This window comes from Protobothrops mucrosquamatus, unplaced genomic scaffold, assembly GCF_001527695.2.
Source record: "Protobothrops mucrosquamatus isolate PMUCROS unplaced genomic scaffold, P.Mucros_1.0 scaffold5371, whole genome shotgun sequence".
Classification (NCBI taxonomy): Eukaryota; Metazoa; Chordata; class Lepidosauria; order Squamata; family Viperidae; genus Protobothrops; species Protobothrops mucrosquamatus.
The window spans coordinates 1-16,687 of NW_015391233.1; the positions used below are offsets into that span (position 1 = coordinate 1).

Here is a 16,687-nt window from a genome sequence, read left to right on the forward strand (position 1 = left end):
AGATAGATAGATAGATAGATAGATAGATAGATAGATAGATAGATAGATAGATAGATAGATAGGCAGACAGGCAGGCAGGCAGGCAGGCAGGCAGGCAGACAAACAGACAGACAGACAGACAGACAGACAGACAGACAGACAGACAGACAGACAGACAGACAGACAGATAGATAGATAGATAGATAGATAGATAGATAGAATTGGATAGATAGATGGATAGATAGATAGAGAGATAGATAGATAGATAGAGATAGATAGATAGATAGATAGATAGATAGATAGATAGATAGAGATAGATAGATAGATAGATAGATAGAGAGAGAGAGAGAGAGAGAGAGAGAGGCAGGCAGGCAGACAGACAGACAAATAACTACATCCGTTTCACGACTTACCCATCCCTCTACTCCTAGGGAATTTTTTTTTAATAAGGCCATTTAGCTTAATGAACAAAGTAGCTATAATTACGATATAAGAGATAAAGGGTAAAAAAAAATAACGTATAAAGAGGCGGTCCTTTTATATGCGAAAAAAATGGCTTTCCAATCCATATTTGTATCTTTCGGGGCTCGCCGGGATGTAATGCGGGATTAATATGCCCTGTGATGTCCCCAAATTTAATTTAATTACTCCCTGCCAGAGTGGGCGGTTCGGCGTTAAAAGTATTTTAAAGAAGGACATTTTGTTTCCAGAAAATAAATGCCTTTTGATGATAAGCCATATTTTCTTGGGCAGAAGTACCTATATTAAATAATGGGAGTCCTTATTTAGCTGGCAGGCTGTAAATTTCAGGGTATTTTAGCTCTCCTGCTGCATTTAATTTGGGACCGATGGGAAACGCAAGAGACGGACTTTGCTCCTGTTGCAAACAGCTCCTGAAGGAAACAGCAGGTGGAGCTTTATTGCGGCCAGAAAGACGATTCCTTGAGAAAATAGGGGAAAATGAATGATATTTTGAGTTCTCAGACGCCAAAACAGAGCAACCAAATTAGGGCAATGCAGAATCTGAAGCCGGAACGCCAGATGTTGCTGAGGGCTTCAAACATGTGCAGTCTTGAGGGGCTGCCCCAAAGAAGAGGGAGTCAAGCTATTCTCCAAAGCACCTGAGGGCAGGACAAGAAGCAACGGGTGGAAACTCATCCACGAGAGAAGCGACTTAGAACGAAGGAGAAATTGCAAATTAAATTGCAAATTAACGTTGTCAACTGCGTATAAAGGAAACCAAATGAAAAAGTTTTACAGATGGCATCTAGCACCGGCGAGATTGGCTAAAATTTATAAGGATACGAATCCAGATTGCTGGAAATGCAAAAACAATGAGGGAACATTCTACCATTTGTGGGGGGCAATGCCCCAAAGCAAAAATTTACTGGGAGCAAATAAGAAGATGGATATTGGAAATAACAAAACAACACATTGAATTCAAGCCCGAAATATTTTTACTAGGTATAATTAATCCAAAAATTGAAAAACAACTCCAATACATCATTTATACATATTATAACGGCGGCACGTATTACATATGCGCAACATTGGAATGAAATGAAAGCACACCAACAAGTGCAAAGATTATAGGAAAGATTTTAGACTGTGCGGAAATGAACAAACTAACTTTAGAAATGAAAGACAAAGAAGTTACTGAATTTTACGAGGTATGGGACACGTATTGTAGTTGGTTAGAATTGAGGAATAAAAAAGGAAGAGAAGTAATGTAAATAATTGTTAATAAACGTAAGAGGTATAGGACATAGTATTGTTAAGGAAAAAGGGAAATGTATTGTGTATTGTGTATTTTGTCTGTTTGAAAAATAAAAAATATATATTAAAAAAAAAAGAACTAAGGAGAAATTTCCTGACTCTGAGAACAATTAACCAGTGGAACAACCTGCCTCCAGAAGTTCTGGGTGTTCCAGAGGTTTTTAAGAAGAGACTGGACAGCCACCTGTCTGAAATAGTACAGGGTTTCTCCTTAATTCCAGGTTGCTTCTCTCTTTGGTCAGTTTTCCACCATTGTTTCTCATCCTTCCCTCTGGTGCTTCGTTCCCTCCATCGTTCGTCGTATTCTTTAGCCTCCAGACCTCTCATCTTCTTTGTTGCTCTTCTCTGCGCTCTTTCTAGCGCCCCAGATCTCACAGTTTAATCCACCTGATATATGAAGTCTCCCCCCAAAAAAATCCTCTAAAAAAATTCCTTTTTTCTAGTGTGGGAAAGAGAAGCTACATTGAATCTCATCCTCTTAGCCACAGACAGTTTATCTGACTTTCAGCTCAGGAGCCGAATCTGTATTTTGGTCACGTCCTGAAACCTAGATATGCCACGTCTCAGGACCCAAATTTAACTGGGAAAAAAAATAGAATAAAATTAAATTAAAGGATGCCTGGCCTTTTCCAATGTTGTTCTCGAGAGCAAGCTTCCTTGGGTGCCTGAAAAAATGATGCCTAAAACTTGAAATGTTAAGGCCACAATGTTCAGCCCCCACGTTCGGAATTCCAAGCATAATTTGGTTTCCATCCCAAGAACCCTCAATCTAAGAGTTGAGAAAATAAACAAAAATCAGGGGAACTTGAGTTCAGGCTTCAAAAACTGAAGCGGACTTCAGCTCCCGATATATGATTTGAAGAAACCAAATAGCTTCCAGATAGCTCTCGAATATAGTATAGTATAGTCCAGGCCATGGTTTTCCCAGTTGCAATGTAGGGCTGTGAAAGTTGGACCATAAGAAAGGCTGAGCGCCAAAGAATGGAGGCCTTTGAACTCTGGTGCTGGAGAAGACTCCTGCAAGTCCCCTGGATTGCAAGGCGATCAAACCGGTCAGTCCTAGAGGAGATCAACCCCGACTGCTCTTCAGAAGGCCAGATCCTGAAGTTGAAACTCAAGTCCTTTGGCCACCTAATGAGAAGGAAGGACTCCCTGGAGAAGGGCCTGATGCTGAGAAAAATGGAGGGCAAGAGAAGAAGGGGACGGCAGAGAAGGAGGTGGCTGGATGGAGTCACTGAAGCAGGAGGCCTGAGCTTAAATGGACTCCAGAAGATGGCAGAGAACAGGAAGGCCTGGAGGAACGTTGTCCATGGGGTCGCGATGGGTCAGACACCACTTCGCAACTAACAACAACAACAACAAGCTATCGAAGGTGCTGAGGTATCTCCTTCTCTGCGTAAGCAACAGGAAATCATCTCCATGATTTTCCATGAAGGTTCTCAATAACAGAATAGAATAACAGAATAACAGAGTTGGAAGGGACCTTGGAGGTCTTCTAGTCCAGCCCCCTTCTCAGGCAGGAAATCCTACACCATTTCAGACAAATGGTTGTCCAATCTCTTCTTAAAAACTTCCAGTGTTGGGGCACCCACCACTTCTGGAGGCAGGTTGTTCCGCTGATTAATTGTCCTCACTGTTAGGAAGTTTCTCTTTAATTCCAGGTTGCTTCTCTCTTTGATTAGTTTCCATCCGTTGCTTCTTGTCCGGCCTTCTGGTGCTTTGGAGAAGAGGTTGACCAGTGAAGGCTGAATGATTTCAACTGGACTAATTGTTGTTGTTAGTTTGGGAGATGTTTCTCAAACTAACAACGAAAAACGAGTCCAGTTGCAAATGATTCAAACTTCAGACCACTGTAGCTGGAAGCTTGAGAATCTTCATCGATGTATTGCGATGCACTTTTGGGAGGATGGATATTGCAAAACTGGATGGATACTGCATCCAGTTTTGACCACCACATTACATAAAAGTTGTTGAGACTTTGGAAAAAGGGCAGAGAAGGGCAACTAAGATGATTAAAGGCCTGGAGACAAAACATATGATGGACGGTTGCAGGAACTGGGTATGGCCTTCTAGAGAAAGGATGAACTAGGCGGGATATGATATCAGTATTCCAGGGGCTGCCACAAAGAGGAGGGGGACAATTTATTTTCCAAAGCCCCTGAAGGCAGGACAAGAAGCAATGGATGGAAACTAATCAAGGAGAGAAGCAACCTGGAATTAAGGAGAAACTTCCTAACAGTGAGGACAATTAACCAGTGGAACAGTTTGCCTCCAGAAATCGTGGGCGCTCCATCACTGGAGGTGTTTAAGAAGAGGCTAGACAGTCTGAAATGGTGTAGGCTCTCCTGCTTGCGCAGGGGGTTGGACTAGATGGTCTTCAAGATTCCTTTTAGCTCTATTCTGGTTCTGTTCATCCAGTTTTGGTCACCACCCTTACAAAAACGATGTTGAGACTTTAGAAAAAGTGCAGAGAAAAGCAACTAAGATGACTAAAGGCCTGGAGACAAAAACATATGAAGAACAGAAGAAGGGGGACAATTTATTTTCCAAAGCACCAGAGGGCAGGACAAGAAGCAATGGAGGGAAACTAATGCAAGGAGAGAAGCAACCTGGAATTAAGGAGAAACTTCCTAACAGTGAGGACAATTAACCAGTGGAACAGTTTTTGCATTCAGAAATCGTGGGCGCTCCATCACTGGAGGTTTTTAAGAAGAGACTGGACAGCCACCTGTCTGAAACGTCTAGGGTCTCCTGCTTGAGCAGGGGGTTAGACTAGATGACCTCCAAGGTTCCTTCCAGCTCTATTCTGATTGATTGATTGATTGAGGTTGAAGTTGGTACATTCCAACAATAATTTGCTTGCTCTGACGGATGAAGCTGCCTGCATGGGCAGCCCAACACCTCACAAACTCACAACAAAAAAAAACGAGTCCAGTTGCAAGGATACAACCTTCAGACAACTTTCAGACACCTCCAGGAATGTGGTCAAGCTATTTAAGATCTCTAGCAAGCTGGCATGAAAAGGTTTACTCCAAATTTCTCAGGCTTTGATCCATCCTAGAGACACGTGTAACCCTTCAAAAACACAAAAATAATAAACAAGGCTTGAAGATGCTTCTGTAAATCCTTTCCCTCCCCATGTATGTGGTGTGTGTGTGTGTGTGTGTGTGTGTGTGATATGGCATGATGGTTCCCCAGATTATTTTACAAGACCACCTGGAGTCTCCCAAGATTGCACTATCAAACCAGGTTGGTGAAAGTTCCTGCAGATTTTTTTTTTTTTGAGAGCAGGAAATGAACGGAGAAACAAAGATGGATTATGCTCCGGATAGCTTGGTGTCTCTAGATCTTTTTAAAACACAAAACAAAACACAACAAAATCCACAAACAGTCAAAACAGTCAAAACTCACCCACCCAAAACGTCTTTATCACACTTTATCCACAGTGGTTCTTAGTTCCTGGTAGATATCAGTCTACGCATTGCACTAAGCCAGGATCTGCTGAAACACGGCTTGTGAATCAGCCCAGTTCAGTTAACCCCACAGTACACCACTGGGCTTGTTCTCCAGGCAGCTCAATGAAAATGAAACTCATCTCCTTTGGCTGTGGTGCACAAGACGTGCCAAACTGCTCTTGAGAGGTGGGATAATATTGTAGAGCGGGGGTCTTTCAAACATGGCCCTTGTATGACTTGTGGACTTCAACTCCCAGAATTCCTCAGCCAGGCCAGCAACATTTTCTTCCAACCACACATACAAGGACGTTGGCACTGGGTAATGCTAACACTGAGGGGTCCTGGGTGCTCTCTGAGCTTGGTTGTTTTCTTGCAGACATTTCATTTCCCAAAGTAGGTAACGTCATCAGTGCTAGGTGACATCATCACAGCACTGATGCTGTTACCTAGTTGGGTCATGAAAAGTCTGCAAGAAAACGAACAAGCTCAGAGAGCACCAAGGACCCCACAGACATCCTCTTCCTCCTCCTCCTCCTCCTCCTCCTCCTCCTTCTCCTCCTCCTCCTCCTCCCCCTGCCTGCATATTCCCTCCCTTCTAGCACTGATGATGTTGCCTAGTTGGGTCATGAAAAGTCTGAAAGAAAATGAACAGGCTCAGAGAGCACCTAGGACCCCCACAGTTCTCCTCCTCCTCCTCCTCCTCCTCCTCCTCCTCCTCCTCCTCCTCCTCCTCCCCATGCCTGCATATTCCCTCCTTTCTAGCACTGATGATGTTGCCTAGTTGGGTCATGAAATGTCTGCAAGAAAACGAACAAGCTCAGAGAGCACCAAGGACCCCATAGTCGTCATTGTCGTCGTCGTCGTCGTCCTCCTCCTCCTCCCTGCACATTCCCTCCCTTCTAGCACTGCTGATGTTGCCAGCACGCTCAGAGAGCACCCAGGACCCCTCATTTCAACCCTGAGCTACAAAGATTCTCCTTTATTAATGCAAACTGCGGCTTGCAGTGACAAACACCTGGCAAGGAGGCTCAATGTGTGCCATGCTTTGGACCCCCCCTTCGGTTCGAAGCCCCGGAGATGCATTGCAGAGGGGGAAAAATGCCCAGATCTTGGGTCTCAAATCTTCCTATTTCCCCCCCACTCCCTCTCTCTTTTATGGCTTTGGACCACCCATCACCACCTCCTCTCTCCAGCCCAGAACTGCCAATCTGTATTCAGGGGAGGTGGAAGCTGACTCATGTCTGTAGCGGCCGGACTGCGTAAAAATAGCTCAGTCACTTTTACATCTTCTCAATCAGAGAGGAGACTTATGTTAAATATATCTCGCTGGGAAACGCTCGGCGCAGCTCTCAAATTCCGGATTTCAGGAGCTCGCCGGCCAGACTGTTGACCGAGGAACCTTAGTAAACTGGAGTTAGCGGATGTTTACTGCTCTATTTGCTTAGATCAGGGGTAGGCAACCTTGGCTCTTTTATGACTCGTGGAGTTCAACTCCCAGAATTCCTGAGTCAGCATGGCTCAGCTTGGAAACCTCTCCCTTTCCCCTCAGCATGGCTGGCTCAGGAATTCTGGGAGTTGAAGTCCACGAGTCATAAAAGAGCCAAGGTTGCCTATCCCTGGCTTAGATAATAGCTACACTCTTCCCTTTGTTTGGAGAAAGGCGTAAATACTGTAGGTGGTGGCGGCGTTTTTTGTGCTTTTCAAGACTGCACCGATGCATATAGAATAACACAGTTGGAAGGGACCTTGGAGGTCATCTAGTCCATCCCCCTGCTAAGGCAGGAAACCCTATACCATTTCAGACAAATGGCTGTCCAGTCTCTTCTTAAAAACTTCCAGTGTTGGAGCATTCACCGCTTCTGGAGGCAGGTTGTTCCACTGGTTAATTGTTCTAATGGACAGGAAGTTTCTCCTTAGTTCTAGGTTGCTTCTCTCCTTGGTTAGTTTCCATCCGTTACTTCTTGTCCTGCCTTCAGGCGCCTTGGAAAATAGCTTGACTCCCTCTTCTTTGGGGCAGCCCCTGAGATATTGGAACACTGCTATCATGTCCCCCCTCGTCCTCTTCATTAAACTAGACATACCCAATTCCAGCAGCTGTTCCTTATATGCTTTAGCCTCCAGTCCCCTAATCATCTTTGTTGTTCTTCTCTGTACTCTTTCTAGAGTCTCAACATCTTTTTTACATCGTGGTAACCAAAACTGGATGCAGTATTCCAAGTGTGGCCTTACCAAGGCATTATAAAGAGGTACTTCACATGGCCCAAGCTATAAGGATTCAGTGAATATCATATTGTAATAATAGTAGTAGTAGTAGTAGTAGTAGCAGTAATAATAATAATAATAATAATAATAATAATAATAATAATAATAATAATAATAATAATAAAAATAAAGTGGGAAGGGACCTTGGAGGTCATCTAGTCCAACCCTCTGCTCAGGCAGGAAACCCTAGACCATTTTGGACAAATGGCTGTCCAGTCTCTTCTTAAAAACTTCCACTGTTGGAGCATTCACCGTTTCTGGAGGCAGGTAGTTCCACCGGTTAATTGTTCTCACTGCCAGGAAGTTTCTCCTTAGTTCTTCTGATATCTATTCAGTACAAGGCATCCTCAACTTAAACCATTCAATTAACACCTGCTCAAAGTTGCAACGGTACTGAAATAAGTGACTTATGACTGGTCCTCGTACTTACGACGATGGCAGCACCCCTTTCCCCCAGTCACGATCATCACGCTATGGGTCCTTGGCGACTAGCTTGTATTTAAAATGATTGCAGCATCCTGGAGTCTTGCCCATAGTCCTTTGCTTCTCACTAGCAAGGTCTAACGACCGCATGAGTCGCTTAACAAAGGAAACAATTCACTTAACAACATGGCGAAAAAGGACGTAAAGTGGGCCACAATTCACTTGAACGTTGTCTTGCTTGGCCAACGGAAATTTGAGGCTGAGCTGGGCTTGTGAGTCAAAGTCTACCTGTATGCAGCCGACAAAGAAATTCTACGCTAACCATGTGTTTGAGTCATAATCGCCTGGGGCTGGAAGGGCCCCGGGAGGTCTTCTAGTCTGACCCCCTGCCCCAAAGGCTGGAGACCTCGAGGTCTTTTGCATAAAGAGCTGGCTTGCATTTACAAAAAAAAAAAAAAGCTAGCAGCTCAAGGGAGATGCCAACATTTTGTCCCTTGCACGTTATTATTCATAGGGTGTCACTGTCGTTGCCAGCCTGCAAAGCTTTGCGAATCAATTGTACCTTTTTTCTTTATGAGAAAGATTTATGCAGCAAAAAGCAAGGACGAACGGCAACCGATGCTTGACTTTCAACAGATCATTTAGTGTCCGCTCAGAGTTACGGCGGCACTGAAAAAAAAGGGACTTATGACCGTTTTTCACCTTTACGACCTCACGGCGGTCAGGTGATCAAAGTTCGCACGCAAAATTACCACGTTTTGAATTTCTTGCTCGAACTCTCCTCGACAACGCTAAGGTGGAGATTGTGCAAACGTGCAGAAAGCAGGTGTGCGTGCACGCGAACGAGTGACTTTCCACGGGCTTTCCACGGTTGAGAGGAAATTGGATTTAAATCCAGCACTAACCGCTATACCGCGCTGCCACATAAGACTGACACAGGTAAGGTGGAAACAAGCCCCGTGTGCCTTCTGTTGCGTAAAAGGATCTAGCGGTTGTCTTCAACATTCACATTCAGGAGCTGTCTCATTGATTCCGTTCTATTTTATACTCCCCAATGAATGTTGGCTCTTAAAGCTGGAAAATTCCTTCCTCCCTCCCTCCCTCCCTTTCTTCCTTCCTCCACCTTTCTATCTCCTTCTTCCCTTCCTTTCTTCCTCTCAACCCTTCCTTCCTTCCTTCCTTCCTCCCCCTTTCTATCTCCTTCCTTCCTTCGTTCCTTCCTTCGTTCCTTCCTTCCTTCCTATCTCCTTCTTTCCTTCTTTCCTTCCTTCGTTCCTTCCCCTTTCTATCTCCTTCGTTCCTTCCTTCCTTCCTTCCTTCCTTCCTTCCTTCCTTCCTTCCTTCCTTCCTTCCTTCCTTCCTCCCCCTTTCTATCTCCTTCTTTCCTTCCTTCGTTCCTTCCCCTTTCTATCTCCTTCCCTTCCTTTCTTCCTTCCTTCCTTCACCCCCTTTCTAGCTCTTTCTTCCCTTCTTTTCTTCCTCTCGCCCCTTCCTTCCTTCCTTCCTTCCTTCCTTCCGTCGCTCGGACACACGCACAAAAACACACAAACGAACAGACCTAAATTTCTGAAACGGGCAAAAAAGTTTGGCTGACAAAAATTGTGGCTCTTTTTCCTGGCTATTTCTTTGACTTCTATTTCCTTTTATTGTGCCTAGTCTTGTGTATTGTAGTCCGGACTGAAATGAATGTGAAAGATGGCACAACACGTACACCAGGGGTAGTCAACCTTGGCTCTTTTATGACGCGTGGACTTCAACTCCCAGAATTCCTGAGCCAGCATGGCTCCGCTTGGAAACCTCTCCCTTTCCCCTCAGCGTGGCTGGCTCAGGAATTCTGGAAGTTGAAGTCCACGAGTCATAAAAGAGCCAAGGTTGACTACCCCTGACGTACACGCTTAAAAATCAGCTATTGGGACGATTAGCTTCCGTCAGAGGAGTGTTTATTATCCTCAGCAGCTTTATGATGCTGGACTTCAACTCCCAGAATTCCCCAGCCAGCCCTGCTTAAATATTTGAAGACCCAATTTTCTCTTTTAAAAATACTCCAAAGTGTTCAGGCGTCACCACATCTTTGTGAAGCTGATTAGAAATTCCGCTTTTGCACTGAATAAATGTTACTTCTTCTATTGATGCCTCATTTCTTGCAACCCCACCCAAGCTATTTTTTAGATTATTTTTGCCCTATCCTAAATCGATGCAGGATAGAGAGCCGAACAAACGGAACATTGTTCTTCATAAACTGCTTGCTTCACATCCTGAGATTAATGCAAGCCGCTTTCTAACAGGTTTTTTTTGCCACAATATGGACTAGAAACGTCAGATTAAAAAAGGCCTGAGATTTCCAAGACACCGTGCCCTGCATTGAATACACATCACAATTCCCCCTATAACTGACTAACAAGTCTACACAACCCATACCACAAACATAACTGCTACCTTTTCCTGGGATATTTCAAATTCTCCGTCTACTTTATCGTTCTTGGATTTCTTAGTGGTCTCCCATCCACCTAAGCCTCCTTAGGTTGATTAGAAATACACATTGCCTAGTGTCCTTTAGGTGTTTCTCAATTTCAGCAGCTTTAAACTGTGGGGACTTCAACTCCCAGAATTCCTCAGCCAGCATGCTGGCTGGGGAATTCTGGGAGTTGAAGCCTGCACAGCTGAAAGGTGCCAAAGCTGGGAAAAAAAATACAGTTTTTCAGACAATTGATCCAATGCTGCATTTCCTGCCTGGATATTTTTCTATCAACTGGTATATTAGCCTATTTAATAACGTTCAGGGATAATACTCGAGAATGAATTTTCCCTTTAATCTAGAAAAAAGGCCCAGCGAATTTTCCTTAATTTGGGAGTGGGATGCAAAGCCAAACAACCGTTCCAATTTTAGTCAGCCAGCGTGGGCAGGCAGTAATGAGCCAACCACGAACACTAATCAACAGTGATTTTTTCCCCTCTGAAGTTCCTGTGGTTGTAAATCCCAATTTCCCAAAAGTAAAAAATAAAAAATTGACCGTTAACTTGAATTGGCTTAATGCATCAGCAATCCAGGCTAACTATATTGGATGCGTTTCAGAATCTACTCCCCATTTGCTCCACAGATGAATACTATTTTTCTAAGAGCAAGGAGAAAAGCCAGTTTGGGTTTAGTGATTAAGGCATCAGGCTAAAAGCCAGGAGACGGTGAGTTCTAGCCCTGCCTTAGGCGTGAAAGCTGGTTGGGTGAATTTGGGCCAATCGCCAGGAGACGGTGAGTTCTAGTCCTGCCTTAGGCATGAAAGCCGGCTGGGTGACTTTGGGACAATCGCCAGGAGACGGTGAGTTCTAGTCCCACATTGGGAATGAAAGCTGGCTGGGTGACTTTGGGCCAATCACCAGGAGACGGTGAGTTCTAGTCCTGCCTTAGGCGTGAAAGCTGACTGGGTGACTTTGGGACAATCGCCAGGAGACGATGAGTTCTAGTCCTACATTGGGAATGAAAGCTGGCTGGATGACTTTGGGACACTCACCAGGAGACGGTGATTTCTAGTCCCGCCTTAGACCTAAAAGGCAGCTGGGTGACTTTGGGCCAAACACCAGGAGACAGTGAGTTCCAGTCCTGCCTTAGGTATGAAAGCCGGCTGGGTGACTTTGGGCCAGTTACTTCCTCTCAGCCCCGGATGTTAGACTCAGGCGACACGTCAGTCAATCGGATCCTGTCACAACCAATGGACCAATCTTTGATTGCTCTTCAAAACGAGGACCCTGTCCTTGTGGGAAAACCCCCGGCAATAGCAAAACGGTCCCGATACGTTGCGCGACGTCACGTGAAGTCGTGAGTTTGACATGTTTGGTTGGTCCCTTCCAACTTACACATTCTGGAATTCTTGGGGCTGCCTGTCTTTTCTTTAAGATTGGCTTACAGCCCGGTGCCTCAAACCAGGATGAGTGAAAAAGGAACGGTGGCTGGAATTGAGTATGGCGAGTTTAATGAAAAGAAGGACGAGGGGGGACAGGGGCTGCCCCAAAGAAGAGGGAGTCAAGCTATTCTCCAAAGCGCCTGAAGGCAGGACAAGAAGCAACGGGTGGAAACTAACCAAAGAGAGAAGCAACCTGGAACTAAGGAGAAACTTCCTGACAGTTAGAACAATTAACCAGGGGAACAACCTGCCTCCAGAAGCGGTAAATGCTCCAACACTGGAGGTTTTTAAGAAGAGACTGGGCAGCCATTTGTCTGAAATGGTGTAGGGCCGTGGTGGCGAACCTATGGCACGCGTGCCACAGGTGGCACACAGAGCCCTCTCTGTGGGCACGCGCGCCGTCGCCCCAGTCCTAGGCCTTCAGCTGGGTTTTATAAAACCTTTTCGCTTTAGGCCTCCGCCGCCGTGTGCAAAAAAAAAAAAGCTTCAATCAATCAATCAATTTCAACTTCTCGCGGGAAAAAAAAAAGATTTCGCAAAGTTGGAATTGATTGATTGAACTTTTTAGTCCCACCCAGTCTGCCGTTACCACCGCAGCCACGCTCACCGAGTAGGCCACGCCTACCTAGCGGGCCACGCCCACCCAGCACCCGATGATACCTAAGTGGGTTTTGGGTTGCAGTTTGGGCACTCGGTCTCTAAAAGGTTCACCATCGCTGGTGTAGGGTTTCCTGCCTGAGCAGGGGGTTGGACTAGATGACCTCCAAGGTCCCTTCCAACATCATCATTATTATTATTATTATTATTATTATTATTATTATTATTATTATTATTATTATTATTATTATTATTATTATTAAAAAGGGAAGCTGTTCGGAAATACAGGCAGTCCTCGGCTTACAAGAGTTCGCTTAGGGACCGTTCAAACTTACAAAGGCACTGAAAAAAGTGACAGGACCGTTTTTCACCTTTACAAGCCTCCCCGTGGTCACGTGATCAACGCTCGGACGCTTGGCAACTGACTCCTCTTTACGACGGTCGCAGTGTCCCGGTGTGTGTGGGTGTGTGTGTCGCGTGACCCCCTTTTGCGGCCTTCTGTCGAAGCCCGAGTCCGTGCGGGGAGCCCGATTCACCTAACAGCCATGTTCCTGACTTAACAGCTGAGGTGATTCATTTTGCAACGGTGCCAAGAAAGGTCGTGAAACGGGGCAAAATTCACTGAACAAATGTCTGGTTTGGTGAGAGAAATTTTGGGCTCCGCGGCGGTCCTAAAGCGAGGACTCCCTGTATGCATTTTTAGGAACAGATTGCTCAGGATGTGAACTGCAAGTTGGTGGGCCTGGAGAGAACGTGGCTGGATTATTTTGGAAAATATCTGTGGCGAGAGATATTTTTACTGGGAATTTCAGCGCGGCGCTGATTGAAGGAAGCAGGAAATGCAACAGGACAGGAAGAGCTGGGATGGTGGCAATAGGACAGGAAGAGCCGGGGTTCTCCAGACCCGGTCGGACTACAGCTCCCATCAGCCCTGCCCAATCTGCAGGCCCACAACCCACTGAGAACGACACCTTTCCAGTTGTGTGTAATGAAAAGCACATCGAAGGTCCATTTAAAGTCCTCAGAGAGCACCTAGGATCCCACAGTCCTCCTCCTCCTCCTCCTCCTCCTCCTCCTCCTCCTCTCCTCAAATCCTTCTCCCTTCTAGCACTGATGTTACCTAGTTGGGTCATCAAATGTCTGCAAGAAAACCACCAAGCTCAGAGATCACCTAGGATCCCACAGTCCTCCTCCTCCTCCTCCTCCTCCTCCCCCTCCTCCCCCTCCTCTCCACAAACCCTTCTCCCTTCTAGCACTGATGATGTTACCTAGATGGGTCATGAAACGTCTGCAAAAAAACTGCCACGCTGGAAGGCCCAACTGGAGAATGAGAATCTCCATGCTTGATCTCTTCTAAGAAGAATGGTTTCTTCTGAACCAGAGATAAAACATGGCCAGGACACACCACTTGCTCAACCAATCCCGGAAACGTGATGAGGCCGAGGAGGGGTCCCACTTACCGAAAGACAGGACGAAGAAGAACGGCAGCCAGCAGAGAATGAAGACTCCAACCACGATGGCCAACGTCTTGGCTGCCTTCTTCTCCCGGGAGAACTTCAAGAGCCGGACCGAGAGAGAACTTCTGAAAGTATGTCTCTTGGTGCTGGCCACGGAATCCTCCAGGACGTTCCGGCAATGGATCCTGAGCACCACTTCCATGGACTTGTTCCGTTCTTTCTTGACCCCAGCCTCCAGGCTCTTGGTGGTCCNACCACGATGGCCAACGTCTTGGCTGCCTTCTTCTCCCGGGAGAACTTCAAGAGCCGGACCGAGAGAGAACTTCTGAAAGTATGTCTCTTGGTGCTGGCCACGGAATCCTCCAGGACGTTCCGGCAATGGATCCTGAGCACCACTTCCATGGACTTGTTCCGTTCTTTCTTGACCCCAGCCTCCAGGCTCTTGGTGGTCCTCCTGGCCACCACGTAGATGTTGAAGTACATCACCAGGATGACCAAGAGGGGCAGGTAGAAGGAGAAAAGGGACGAGAAGATGGCATAGCCCGGTTCTTCCGTGATGGTGCAGAACTGGTCGCTTTCCGGGGGCTCTTCCTTCCAGCCCAAGAGGGGCCCGATGGAGATGACCATGGAGGAGAGCCAGACCACCCCCAGGATGACGACGGCCTTCTTCTCTGTCATGATGGTGGGGTACTTGAGGGAGTACTTGACCCCAATGTACCGGTCCACCGAGATGATGCAGAGGCTCATGATGGAGGCGGTGCAACACAGGACGTCCACCGCAGCCCAGATGTCGCAGAAGATGCGGCCGAAGACCCAGAGGTCCAGCACCTCCAAGGTGGCCGAGAAGGGCAGGACGGTGGTGCTCAGCAGCAAGTCGGCGATGGCCAGGTTGATGATGAAGTAGTTGGTGACCGTCCTCAGGTGACGGTTGCAGGCCACCGAGAGGATGACCAAGATGTTGCCCACGATGGCCAGGAGGATGAAGATGGCGAGGAAGACCCCGACGCCCACCGACTGCAGGCTCAGTCCCAGGGCCGCCGAGGCGTTGCTACTGCTGCTGCTGCTGTCGGAGTGGACATCTCCTCTGATCCAGGACCCGTTAATCCCACCGAGGTCTCCTGTGCGATTCCCGTTCAAGCTGGCATTAATCCGGTCAGAGAAAGTCATTCTTTTTCAAGACGGCCGAGTCTCCATTGGGGACGGGCTCAGCAGCGCAACGGGGAGAGGGGCTGCCTTGTCAATCCCACGCCCCCCCTACCACATCCTAGCAGGAAGGCTGGAAAATCCCAAAGACCCCTCCCCTTTTTTTAAGCCTATGGAGATAATCCTTCCTTCTCCTTTCTTTCTTTCTTTCTTTCTTTCTTTCTTTCTTTCTTTCTTTCTTTCTTTCTTTCTTTCTTTCTTTCCTTTCTTTCTCTTCCCTTCCTTCCTTCCCTTCCTTCCTTCCTTCCTTCTTTCCTTCCCTTTCTTTCTTTCTTTCTTTCTTTCTTCCCTTCCTTTCTTCCCTTCCTTCCTTCCTTCCTTCTTTCCTTTCCTTCCCTTTCTTTCTTTCTTTCTTTCTTTCTTTCTTTCTTTCTTTCTTTCTTTCTTTCTTTCTTTCTTTCTTTCTTTCCTTTCTTTCTTTCTCTTTCCTTCCTTCCCTTCCTTCCCTTTCTTTCTTTCTTTCTTTCTTTCTTTCTTTCTTTCTTTCTTTCTTTCTTTCTTTCTTTCTTTCTTTCTTTCTTTCTTTCTTTCTTTCTTTCTTTCTTTCTTTCTTTCTTTCTTTCTTTCTTTCTTTCTCACACTATCTCCTGTCCTCTGCAGTTAATTCCTGCGAAGGTCGACTTTGTCCGAACATTTCTCACCACTTTCTCCGTCCCCAGCCACGCATCCCTGGCAGATTTATTCCGCAAAGGAGCTGGATCTCAAGACGTCCGCCTTCCCTTGGCTTCTCCCAACCGATGCGCCTTCAGGCGTCTGTTCTCCTTTCTCTTCAGCTTATAGCAAATCTTAAGGCTAACGCTTCCTCTCCCCCCCCCAGCACTCTTCACCGGAATGTTTGACAGCAGAGCTATTTTGAGAGGCCTTTTACCCTTCCGCGATCTGGGAGAGGGTGAGGAAAAAGAAGGGAAGGAAAAAGGAGAGGAAAGAAGGGAGGAAGGAAAGTCACCAGAGAAAGAAAGGAGAAAGTGGGTGAAATAAGAGAAGGATGGAAGGGAAGAAGGAAAGGAGGGAGGGAGGGAAGACAAGCACAAGAGAAAGAAAGGAGAAAGTGGGTGAAATAATGGAAGAAAGGAAGGAAGGAAGGAAAGAGGAAAAGAAGGGAGGGAGGGAGGAAAGACAAGCACCAGAGAAAGAAAGGAGAAAGTGGGTGAAAATAGAAGGAAGGAAGGAAGGAAGGAAGGGAGGAAGGGAGGGAAGGAAGGACAAGCAGAAGAAAGGATAAAGTGTGGGAAATAAGAGAAGGAAGGAAGGGAAGAAGGGAAGGAAGGAAGGACAAGCACTAGGGAAAGAAAGGATAAAGTGGGTGAAATAATAGAAAGAAGGGAAAAAGGAAGGAAGGAAGGACAAGCACAAGAGAAAGGATAAAGTGGGTGAAATAATAGAGGGAAGGAAGGAAGGAAGGAAGGAAGGACAAGCACAAGAGAAAGAAAGGATAAAGTGGGTGAAATAATAGAGGGAAGGGAAGAAGGAAGGAAGGAAGGAAGGAAGGAAGGACAAGCACAAAAAAAGGATAAAGTACAGGAAATAATAGAAGGAAGGGAAGAAGGAAGGAAGGAAGGAAGGAAGGACAAGCACAAGAGAAAGAAAGGATAAAGTGGGTGAAATAATAGAGGGAAGGGAAGAAGGAAGGAAGGAAGGA

At 46.2% G+C, this 16,687-nt stretch overlaps 2 protein-coding genes across 2 annotated transcripts in view; both read right to left on the reverse strand.

Annotated features, from left to right (window-relative positions):
* Positions 1–13,848: 13,848 nt before the first annotated feature.
* LOC107299729 (alpha-1D adrenergic receptor-like) lies at positions 13,849–15,012 on the reverse strand (the record flags this gene model as incomplete). Its single annotated transcript, XM_029286839.1, has 2 exons — positions 14,183–15,012; positions 13,849–13,988 (listed from the first exon to the last, which is right to left on the reverse strand). Coding segments are annotated over exons 1-2 (970 nt in total), but the record flags the coding sequence as incomplete, so codon positions are not given.
* Positions 15,013–15,912: 900 nt separating this feature from the next.
* The window catches only part of LOC107299730 (alpha-1D adrenergic receptor-like), a 5,627-nt gene continuing 4,852 nt past the window's right edge, over positions 15,913–16,687 (reverse strand). The window contains exon 2 of the mRNA XM_015829073.1: positions 15,913–15,927. Within this exon, the coding sequence (XP_015684559.1) occupies positions 15,913–15,927 (15 nt within the window). The remainder of the gene's footprint in view (positions 15,928–16,687) is intronic.